At 38.3% G+C, this 11924-nt stretch overlaps 1 protein-coding gene across 1 annotated transcript in view; it reads right to left on the bottom strand.

Moving 5' to 3' along the window:
* LOC107703377 (ubiquitin carboxyl-terminal hydrolase 31-like) overlaps positions 1-5814 on the bottom strand; it is a 32920-nt gene extending 27106 nt beyond the window's left edge. The window contains exons 1-3 of the mRNA XM_016505984.1: positions 5738-5814; positions 4047-5643; positions 1930-2067 (exon numbers count right to left, since the gene is read on the bottom strand). Of these exons, the coding sequence (XP_016361470.1) occupies positions 1930-2067; positions 4047-4574 (666 nt within the window). The 5' untranslated portion in view covers positions 4575-5643; positions 5738-5814. The remainder of the gene's footprint in view (positions 1-1929; positions 2068-4046; positions 5644-5737) is intronic.
* Between the last annotated feature and the right edge of the window lie 6110 nt (positions 5815-11924).

Here is an 11924-nt window from a genome sequence, read left to right as displayed (position 1 = left end):
AAAAAAAAAAAATAAATATATATATATATATATATAAAATGTGTCATTTACAGGCAGATGAATTTCAAGTCAAGTACATAAAGCAGGGCCACAACTATATAATAATTTATACAACTTTTGAAAACATGATATGATCACCACAAGGCGTGTGTCAAAGTGAATTCTCCAAATATTACCCAACAAATTTTTTTACTGGACAGTTACGAGCTACAAACTGCATCATATACACTACAATTCAAAAGTTTGGGGTCAGTAAGATTTTTTGTTAAATAATTTTTTTTTTTATTATTCAGCAAGGATGCATTCAATTGCTCTAAACTGACAGTAAATACATTTATAATGAAGATGAAAAGATTTCCATTTTTAAATAAATGCTTTTTTTTTTTACTTTATACTAATCCTGAAAAAGTGTATCACTGTTTCCACAAAAAAAAAAAAAACATTAATCAGCACAACTGTTTTCAACATTGATAATAATAATAATAAATGTTTCTTGAGCAGCATATCAGCGTATGAGAATAATTTCTGAAGGATCATGTGGCACTGAAGCCTGGAGTAATGATACTGAAAATTCAGCTTAATAAATTAATAATAAATAACATTTTAAAATATATTCAAATAGAAAATGGCTATTTTAAATTATAATACTGTTTCACAATATTTCTGTTTTTACTGATCAAATAAATTCAGCGTAGTTAAGGAAAAAACAAAACAGTACTAGTATATCTGCTATTAAACCATCTAGAATCTACTAGTGCTGGGCGGTATGACCAAAAATTTATATCACGGTATTTTTCAAAATTATACCGGTTTCACGGTACATGACGGTATTTTTTTTTCATGCATGACGGGGTGTTAACCATATTTTCTACTGATTGAGAGAGGAAATACTGCAGACTTAGAATGCCCTATTTTACTGTCATGATGAGTGAATATCGTCAAAAAACACCACACTAAATAGTGACTAAACACGACCCCATACAGCTGTGCCCTCACCACAGTGCAACAGTGAAAAGGGACCCCTTTCAAAAAGTGTGGCGTTCCGAACGTTGTTTAAGCGACATACACCGGTATTGCGGTATTTTAAAAAGTAATATCATAACAAAAATAAACACCGGTATTCGGTATGAACTGGTATACCGCCCAGCACTACTATCTACACAATCCAAGCGTACAGAATAACTGTAGACAGAAGTCAGATTAAAGGTGAATATGATTATGCTGCACCGTAAGGTAGAGCTTGAGTCAATAAATAAAACCCTGATATACTACCGAGACAGTGTAAGTGATTAATAATTTGAGAGACTGGCGTTCTTCTATAAGTTTAAGATTCCAGCTAAGCATCTGGCTCTTCAGAGCAGCGCAGTCAGTCAGCCAGGAAACTGTCAGCCTCGTGCTTCTCGGCACAAACTCCAGGAAACCACAACGTACATCTAAATCAGTCGGACAAGCTGAATGACCTCATGCAAGCATGCAAGTGGCCGACCCTGACCAGGACACCACAGGCTGTAAAAAGAAACCGAACGAGCCCTCTTCCGAACAGGCCATAGGATGTGACTTAATAACGTCCCATGCGTTTGATACAGGGGAGGATTTAAGTGCCCTAAACTCTTCTGTCCTGATCTTTGTCAGACTAATGTCTGATGTGAAACTCCTAGCTGACATTCCAGGGCAGAATGGCTCAATAAATCCAGCCACGTTTGGCTCTTCTCCCGCTTTGCTATTTAAACTATTGAAATCCTAAGCTTTTATGGAGCTGCTGATACAAATGCCATTCTGTGCAACCTCTGTAAACAGCTAGAGTGGTTAACGGTCTCCTAATTCGGCTGACCTTAAGAGGTGAACGTACTGTGTAACATCCTTAGACCAAACAGCCAAACATTCGGTCATTAAACCCAAGGTGTCCGTTCACCGAGATATCAGCCATACCTTTATAGAGGCTCTGATGTTAGGGTGTACAAGATGGTTGAGGTCTTCATGGACACGGTCGAGTAGCCAGAGAAGGAACTCCTGGGCATCGTGTTGGGCATTTCCCCGGTACTGCATGGCACTCCTGGACACAGCATTCTACCACAACACAGACAGGGTATTAGTCAAGTTTTGAACAATTCGACATGAATGTTTCTAATCTACAGAAGCAAGTTCAGATATGGAAAACTTCTATTCAGTGTTGACAGCTGTGCTTTTTAGGGATTAACTTTTATGTGTTTTTAACCATTTAAAGCCTACTGAATCATATTTGATACATGACTCACTAAGGACTCTAATCTATCAACATGATCAAACCTTGATGACTGATTAATAGTTCATAATTTTTATTTAGTATATACTTTTAGTATAATTGTCAGTATTTCCACCTTCAGGTTGTGTCTTTTTGCTGTGAAATCTTTAATGATTTTTAGGAAGCTAATGTAAGAATGAACATTTAAGATTAACATTTATTGGACTGAAGAAACTTAGGTTTGCTTGACATTTTTAAGAAAAATCATTAAAATGTGAGTATCGAATATGATATATCAGGCTTTTGAGTAATGTTTATTTGTGCATTTCTCAATCATAATTGCATTATACTTTTCCCTGCACTTTGATCATGCTACAGAGCTCTGATCATAAAACTAAGCCTTACTGGGAGAAATATAGTGATAACTGATATTTATATGCATTTATGTAAGTAGTCTGGTATACTGTTATAAAAATCTCACTAATAAACAAGATATAACTTTTTCTTACTTTTGGGCCATTAAGGCTAAATCACAACATCTGCAACAATTTTTGCTCAGTTTGGGCAAAATGTAGTTGTTGTTTTTTTTTCCTTAAGCATGAGCTTCATATTATCACTATATGTGCCACATATATCATACTATGTGTTTTATTACATTAAAAAATCATACGCTATATCAACTTTTTGTTAGATGTTGTGTAAAATTTCAATAAACCATTCTATTTAAAAAAAAAAACACACACACACAACTGACTATTTTCACATTTCAGGTTTTACAGGGTTAATATAACACTGAATAAAACTCATATATGCTGCTCCACCAGCAGTGGACTGAAATAATGCCTAGGGAGGACCACTTAAATATATTAAAAGGGTTAACCAAAGGAAACCAAACAGGTTGCCCAAATTATTTTAAAGCACTTCTCCATGAAAACTACCTATGGCTTGCTTATGGTTGTAAAGTGGAATAGGAGAAACTATTTGCATTTAAACCTTAAAGCAGACTAGCAACCAACAAAACATCACTGCAAAAAGTAATCACTGTTTGTGATTAGTCTGAAACATTTCCAATAATCACTTCTTTTGAAAAGTATCTTTCCAATATGTTATTCAAAACTCAAGACTACTAATTCCCCGTTATATATCCGATTCTCAGTTCAATGAATCAGCAAGTCATTGACCTGCTCAAACCGATTCATTCCAACTTGTGAACGACTTTTGTGAAGCGGGGATGTTGAATTCCCACCACTCAATGTGAAGGTTGTCAGGTTAGGTAGTTTTCCTGAAAACAAAGATTTTAAATTTGTTATGAATTTCCTGTTATGTTTCGGTAAGTTGTTTTATTCACAAGTGCAGATGGTTTAAATCTAAACCCAACTTTATCCAATGGTGTAATTAGGTGAAACTCTTTAAAATTTGTTAAGAACAAGAAATCCCTTAAATTGACTTATCTCTTGGATTTGTTTAATTTAATTTAAAAGCCCTTTTTGTTGTATTTTATTTTTGAAGCATCTCATGTATTTATTTAATTTTTATTTCTGGTTTAGTTTAGTTTGCTTTCATTTTTTTGTTCTGTTTTTGGTTATGCTAAACCAAGGCTGAATAAAATGTATTATATTCTGGAATGTGATTATGTACCTAGCTTGGCTGTAAAGTTGATGCAAGCATCCCCAATCATCTCAAACGAATCATCAAAACATCCCTAGAGGTGTCATACAATTTCTCAGGACTCGTTTCGGTTAATGTAGATAATCGTTCATGCCTGGTTACAGCAGATAGGCAAAATTTCCCCACGACGTCACCACACTCCTCCGCGTGAACTCACTTTGAAGTCTCGGCTGTGCTGCGGCGTGTACTCAAAGGTCCACAGGGCTCGGACCAGCCCCGACAGCTGCTCGGTCACCTCTCCTCTGTCCTGACCGCCCTTCCTCTGCACGACCCCGTTGGTCTTGGGCTTCTCGTCGTCCGTCTGGTCGCCTCGGTACTGCTCCAGCGCCAGATACTCGGCGAACAGCTCCGTGTTGCTCAGGCACTGCAGAATAGCGTTCATGAAGCATGTATTGCCGTGGTTCTTCAAACCGGCCACTCCGGGGATTTTGTCCCTGGCAAGAAACTCCCCGCAGTCGCTGTCATCCGACGCGACGGATCCCTTGCCCTCGTTCTTGAAGGCTATGAATCCCCCATCGTCCTTGTCGCCCTCGGGCGCGTGCAGCTCCGATCCGAAATGAGAAAGCGTGGAGAGAGTCTTCAGGACTCTGCTCATGAAACTCCCCACGGAGCGCACCGAGCCCCGGCGGAAGAGCTTCTTGCTGAAGCCGGGCTTCTTCTCTTTGCCCGAAGCTTTGCTGGACATGTTTGGAGCGTTTAGGGCATCCCCTCTCTTGCCGGCGAGAATCTAGCTACAATTGCTAAAGCGCTGTGCAAACGCTGGCTGCTTATTTAGAGCATAAAATCCACTCAAGATCTGGCATGTTGTTACTTCGCAAAGTCACGGAGAACTAGCTAGCTAGCCGGAGGGCAGTGCCTCTATTATCCAAGCGTTTGCTTCAGTAACACAATCCGAAGTTGCCTTGAGAAAGTGCATTGTGAGACGCGCACGCCTGCCACTTTTTTTTCAGATATTAAAACCTGTCAAGTTGGCAGTAACTCGGCTATTAACTAGCAGCCATCTACTCGCTGCGCATATATAACACACTGTATTATTCGCTCACTGGATGCACCCTCTAAAAACAAACCGTTAGGGTTTGCATGCTGTCTATAATCCAGTGAAGTGATTTTTTACTAGCTAACACGGTGGCTAGCTAGGCCTGCCCTGGCTAGCCGTTTGCCATGTCAATGAAATGACGGGCTAAAGTTTATTTCTACCGGAGACCACCGTATCTAGCACCAGCATCAGAGTCAAACGCGCTTGATTGACCGCGACGCGTGATGATCAGACGCTGTAGGCATGCAGATCACTGTCATAATACGGGACAGTGGTTAGCTTGCGCTGCTAGTGCGCTAGCCGATGCCGCTTCTTCATGCATAATTGAGCGATGCACTGCAACTCCACCCAGGCAATGATGCTCCGCTCCGACCGCTAAATATTATGCATTCGCGCTCAGCCGAGATGCTTCGGCTTGCTTGTCTATTTTATACCCAACAGCCGCAGCGACCGCTGTCCAGCTCGAGACCGACGCTACAGCAGCAGATGCGCGCGAACCAGCGACAGATGCGTCACAAATCCCAAAACGTTTTCGCGTGTTCCCGGTTTTCTTCTGGTGTCCGGAGGATTCCCATAGTGATAGCGCCGGTGTGAGCGCTTTAGTTCCTAAAATCCCTGACACACTGCAGGGCGGCGGTGCGCCCGTGACGTCACAGCCCCGCAGCGGTTTCTGGTAGCTACTGTCCTGGTGTTCATGGATTTGGGTGTCCTCCTCAACCTTTAGGGAGTCGTAGTGCTTAGATTTCGTACTGAGCAGTCCACGACAATAACATAAAAGTGTTTTAAAACAGTTTACTTGAGCGGTTTTGTACCTCCACAGTCCCCTAGTAAAGCTCAAGTAGCCCTTAAACGAGCATGAAATGCGTTCCTTTCACTCATATTATAGCCTAATATAGCTATCAACTTGTATTATCTTTAATTCTATTAAATTAACTTCAAAAATTAAGAATTTTGGGTGAAAAACTGCAACTGGCTAGTAGGGTGGATTAGTGTAATGTGGGACACCTGAGCTTCAGTGCGTTTATCTCTTCTTTTACAACATTAAAGTGAACATGATTGGTGTTGAATTCAAGCAGGGGTGTCAAGTTATTGAAATCACTCGACTTGCTGGAAATTATGTCAGAAATGTGGCCATTAAAGTCATCAAACAGGAAGTACCTCTTGTAAAGTGCACTCAAAGGTCAGTGACATAGGATTTAGACAAAATTAATGTTAAGGATATAAATCTGTTATAAATAAAACAATGTTCTAAATTGTTATCAAATTATATTTGTGATGTATTTGTACAACAAATTTTGCAATAATATTAAAATGTGTTAATAATATTTTCTATTTGATACAAACTTTGTTGTCCCACTTTAGAAAAGGATGTTTCAAAAGTGGGACAGCACATTTTGACTAATGTGGGACAGTCTGATATTCTATGTTATTCAATTGATAAAATGTGCATTAAGAAAGTTAAATGCCATACATGTAATTTTGTTAATTTTGGGGCTTATAATGCAGCAATTTTATTTGTTTTAAGATCCAGATTAAACATTTTGTGACTAGAAGACGATAAGATCTTGGACCATGATAAGGCCATGACCGGCCAGGACTTCTACTTTCTGTTATGGAGTGTTTTACCATTACAATTTGCTTAACACATGCTTTTGAAAATACATGTTCCATATTCTTACCATGTGCAGAGTATAGAAGTTTAATAACAGTTTTATAGGCATTCCATGTTCCAAAGTTTGTATCTTTTTTAAATCATTTATGAAATTATTTTGCTATCTTAATTAAGTCCAATTTTATATTTTTGACTTCATTATATAGTTATTATTTTTGTTGCTGCTAGAAATCTGACATTTTTTAAATAAATTCCTTTAAATGGTATAAGATTTCTGTGTTATATAGTTGTATTTAGCATTACTCATATGAACATATTGGGTACTAGGTTTTTAGACAAACTGACGAAGACAGCAAACACGCCGTAGGCCTACTAAATTAATTCAGCAAACATGGGTATGCACATTTATCCAGGAGTGTTAAATGTGAAGTTTGCTTTGTAAAAATTTAACTATTTCTAACACAAAACATAGTGTCCTAGATTTGAGCACGCACTGTCCCACATTAGAAAATTCACAAATTCTTAAAGGGATACTCCACCCCAAAATGAAAATTTTGTCATTAATCACTTACCCCCATGTCGTTCCAAACCCGTAAAAGCTTCGTTCGTCTTCGGGAACACAATTTAAGATATTTTGGATGAAAACCGGGAGGCTTGTGACTGTCCCATAGACTGCCAAGTAAATTACACTACGCTCTTCTGTGTCAGCCGCGACACAAGGATACGTTTTCTATGTGTATTTACGCTTTGATTTGAACGAAAACAGCGCATCCGTGTGTCGCGGCTGACACAGAAGAGCGTAGTGTAATTTACTTGGCAGTCTATGGGACAGTCACAAGCCTCCCGGTTTTCATCCAAAATATCTTAAATTGTGTTCCGAAAACGAACGAAGCTTTTACGGGTCTAGAACGACATGGGGGTAAGCGATTAATGACAAAATTTTCATTTTGGGGTGGAGGCGTAAATACACATAGAAAACGTATCCTTGTGTCGCGGCTGACACAGAAGAGCGTATGCTGCTTGCGTTCAGCAGATATTCTCCAAAATGGCACTACAGTGATGCGGAGAGACAGAGGAGACGAATTGTTGAATAAAGTCATTGTTTTTGTTTTCTTCGCGCACAAAAAGTATTCTCGTCGCTTCATAACATTACGGTTGAAGCACTGATGGCAGATGGACTATTCTGACAATGTCTTTCATACTTTTCTGAACCTTGACAGAGTAATTTACTTGGCAGTCAATGTGACAGTCACAAGCCTCCCGGTTTTCATCCAAAATATCTTAAATTGTGTTCCGAAGACGAACGAAGCTTTTACGGGTTTGGCACGACATGGGGGTAAGTGATTAATGACAACATTTTCATTTTGGGGTGAAGTACACTCTTAAAAATAAAAGGTGCTTCACGATGCCATAGAAGAACCTTTTTGTCTAAATGGTTCCATAAAGAACCTTTAACATCTGAAGAACCTTTCTGTTTCACAAAAGGTTCTTTGTGGCGAAAAAAGGTTCTTCAGATTATAAAAGGGTAAGAAAGAGATGGTTCTTTAAAGAACCTTTTACTGAATGGTTCTTTGTGGAACCAAAAATGGTTCTCCTATGGCATCGCTTGAAGAACCTTTTGAAGCACCTTTATTTTTAAGAGTGTAACCCTTTAAACGAGTTGGCACAAGGAGCACTAAAAGCTGTGCCCTTTCCCCTTTAAGTACAATATCTGAAAAATTTCTTCTGATTTAGTTAGGAAACATTTTGGGGATTTCAAAATAAGATTTTGATTTATTGTTTTGGCTTCATGTAGAAATATGATACACAATTCAAAATTGCAAAAAGTGTCCTACATTACACTAATCCACCCTAAGCAAATCATGTTTATGACTGTGACATAACTAAAGTCTATTTAAAAGACTAAAAAAATAAAAACGCCACAACTTTCATCCATTCTGAGGAGGGCAATTATTAAGAAACTTTGTGGGAAAGATTAAACATTAAATACAATTTTCTTCAAAGATTATTTTTGCTTTGCAGCAAAGATTGGAGAAGAAAGTGAAAGGACTGAGGACACTAAATGTGAAGACTGTTATCCATGTGAGAGGCTCTGAAATCTGAAGGCGCTGAGGCGGTTACATTTTCACAAAGACGCCACACAAACCTGTTCTAGATTAATTTGAAAATCTTGTCAAACAGGATTCTAACCCAACTGACTTTTATGCTTTGGGAAGTGTCCTACTTAATGGTTTTGCATAGCCAGTATATATACCACACAGAGTATTTATAGAGAATATTATTTTTTTTGTTTATTTATTTATTTATCAATAAAAGGGTATGCTATTTATACTAAAGCATTATGCTCTTGCTCGCCCTTGGTCAATAAGACAGGTCTGCCGAGAAATGTGGCAAAACAATGTCTCTAAGATGCTTGAGGAAACCTTCCTGCAAAGCTACCGTATTGTGAAAAGTTCTACTTGTGTAAAAATGCTGTAAAAAAAAAAAAAGTGATGCTTTCAAAAATTATTTATCAATTAACTTCTATTAACTAAATTAAATCAACATTTGGTGTGAGCATCCTTTGCGTTTAAAGCAGCTTTTGTCGTAGGTGCACTTGGGCAGAGTTCAGTTTGCAGGTAGGTCTCTTGAAGCTTCTTGGAGACGTTGCCACAGTTCTTCTGGATTGAGTCTGTCTCAGTTTGTTCTGTTTCTTCATGTATTCCAGACAGACTGATGATGATCAGATCAGATCTCTGTGTGCAGCACTGGCTGTTGTCAGACAAAAATCTCACTGGATTATTACAGTTAATGGCAAAATGAATGTTTGGAAAGCAAAAGATCGAAATAAATGACTTAAAACTTTTTTCTTTTTTTTTTGGTGAAAATACTAGTGTCTCAAGACTTTGGCACAGTATGTATAGTATAATTAGATTAACATACTATGTTTTCATCACCGTTTTTATGCGCATTTTGAAGTATCGCATCAGAAACGGGTGATGGAAATGGCAAATTTTGAATAAAAATCCCTTAATTCGCAAAAAAAAGTTTTTACGCTCGCTTGAGGTGGTTTTTGACTTGTATGAAAAAGGGTTAATGCGAATAAAAGGAGATGGAAACGCATTTGCCAAGTAAATTCCTCCATGCGCATCAAAAAAGTCATGTGACTGCGCTATGGGATGGCAAAACCTAACCAGTGGACCAATCTCGTTCCTCAGCATCTGAAATGTTATGGTCATTTTGAAATGTCCGAGCAAAGTCTGTCATCAACGCATTTCTGTATAATTGCCTCCCAGAACTGTTACACGACTGCGTTCCCAAACAGCAGCATCCACCTCCGAAAGCAATGACCGCATTTATTTAGTTTCATCTGCTCGCTCTGAGGCGCAAGCAATTTATTATATAGGCCTATGAAAATTATTATATTCAAGGGTTTCTCCTACTTTTCATAGTGATATATAGCCTAGAGCCAGTTCTACCAGGAAGTGACGATTTTGTTCTCTTTGACTTGTTGGGTGGAAACGGTGCTTATTCGCAAATATCTTATGCAGTGTTGGGGGTAACGCATTACAAGTAACGTGAGTTTACGTAATCAGATTACTGTTTTTCAAGTAAACTAGTAAAGTAACGCATTACTTCTTAATTTACAAGATTAAAAAACAAATATCCTTTATGTATTTAATCCCATTCTATTAACCAATGTTTTTGCTTTTGACCTCCGATGATCCAGTTCAACCATACTAATAAGCAAAAATGACTAGACAAACATTTGATTAGTTACTTTTTTATGGAGTAACGCAATATTGTAATGCATTACTTTTAAAAGTAACTTTCCCCAACACTGGTTTTATGTGATATTTAAATTTTGCGCATAAGTTAAATTCGCACCTTTGATGGAAACCGGGCTATTAAGACTATCTATCTATCTGTCTGTCTGTCTGTCTGTCTGTCTATCTCTGTCTGTCTGTCTGTCTATCTGTCTATCTATCTATATCTCTGTCTGTCTATCTGTCTCTCTGTCTGTCATTTGTAACATGTAGATTGATGTTGATAATTAGATTTATGTAATTATTTATATACTTTTTTCAAAATTATATATTTATTTAATTCTGGAATTTATAGTACAAATACATGTGGAAGAGTACGGAGTGTGAACCATCAGGCATTGGTTTTGGCCTGCCTCCACAGCTGATCCAGTTGTTACACATTCAAGGTCGTTTGACTGAGGTCTGGTGTAACATGAGAGCAGCATCTCTAACTGGCAGAAAGCTCTCTGCTCTTCCCCTGCAGCCCATCCATCCTGCATAACACTCCATCTACACACAAAACTCTTCTCTTCTGCATGGCAATAAAGAATAGCTGGGATGCTCAATATAGGACACATTTTAAAAATGCATGACCTTTAATGACTGTTCATTTGTATCTTTGTTGCTTTCTTCCCCTGTGGATTGTGATAATTCTGTGGATTCTCAAAGCACCGCGTAATGTACGTCATCCCAGATCAGAAGCAGAAAATGACTCCTTTATTTCAAAGGCAAGTCGTTTATCGCCTTTTCATGTGAACGACATGAGATAAATGACTACAGTTCTCATGAAAAAGACATGTTATGTTAGCGCATTCAGAATGCTATCTCATGAGGGAAAGCTTTCTTTGCCAACAAAAGCCTTGTTTTTCTTACATACCTGGCTTTGAATCAGGCTAAGATGCAACAGGGCTGTCCTGTTTGGGCAAATTCTCTGTAATAATGCTTAGCTCCCCAACAAATCTATCACTTCAGACATTTAGGCCAATCGAAATCTGAGCTTGGTGCAGGTTGTACGAAGGGATTGGCTGGCTTGTTGCTAAGTCAAAGTGCAGTAACTCATCGGAGGGACAGGGCATTCCCACACTGCTGAATAGAGCACGCACCCCGTTAAGCAGAGATACATACACAAGGCAGACAAGCGTGTCGCAGCTTGTTGAAATATCATGGGAAATTGCACAAGTGCACCTGCAACAGGCTCCCTGGATATGCATGAGCAGAATGTTTTGTGCAATCAAAAACATAGAAAAAGACACTACAAACTAGAATCAGTTCAGCGTAATGAGCGTAATTCAGTGTTTGTTATGCATGAGTATTTGTAAGTGATTTAACGTTGTACATTGTGGATAGTGCATTTTATGTTTGTTTTTTTTACAAAATAAGGTTTGGGACCCCCAGGGGGCCACAAGGTGTTCCATGGGGGGTTAAATAAGTTTAAAACTTACTGAATTTGGCTTTGTTGTTGTTTTAGGGTGCCTTCTAAAGACTGGTTATTAATCATGCTATTAATTGGGGTTGTATTATATTAAATTTTTCCTTTCTCTTTGGAGTGTTACAAGCTCTTGGTGCATAAAGAAGATCTGTAAAGTTGCAAAGACTAAAGTC

The sequence above is a fragment of the Sinocyclocheilus anshuiensis genome, unplaced genomic scaffold (assembly GCF_001515605.1).
Source record: "Sinocyclocheilus anshuiensis isolate Anshui unplaced genomic scaffold, SAMN03320099.WGS_v1.1 scaffold58, whole genome shotgun sequence".
In the NCBI taxonomy this organism is placed as follows: Eukaryota; Metazoa; Chordata; class Actinopteri; order Cypriniformes; family Cyprinidae; genus Sinocyclocheilus; species Sinocyclocheilus anshuiensis.
The sequence above is the reverse complement of the archived record's forward strand: the minus strand, read 5'-3'. Positions and strand labels throughout refer to the sequence as shown.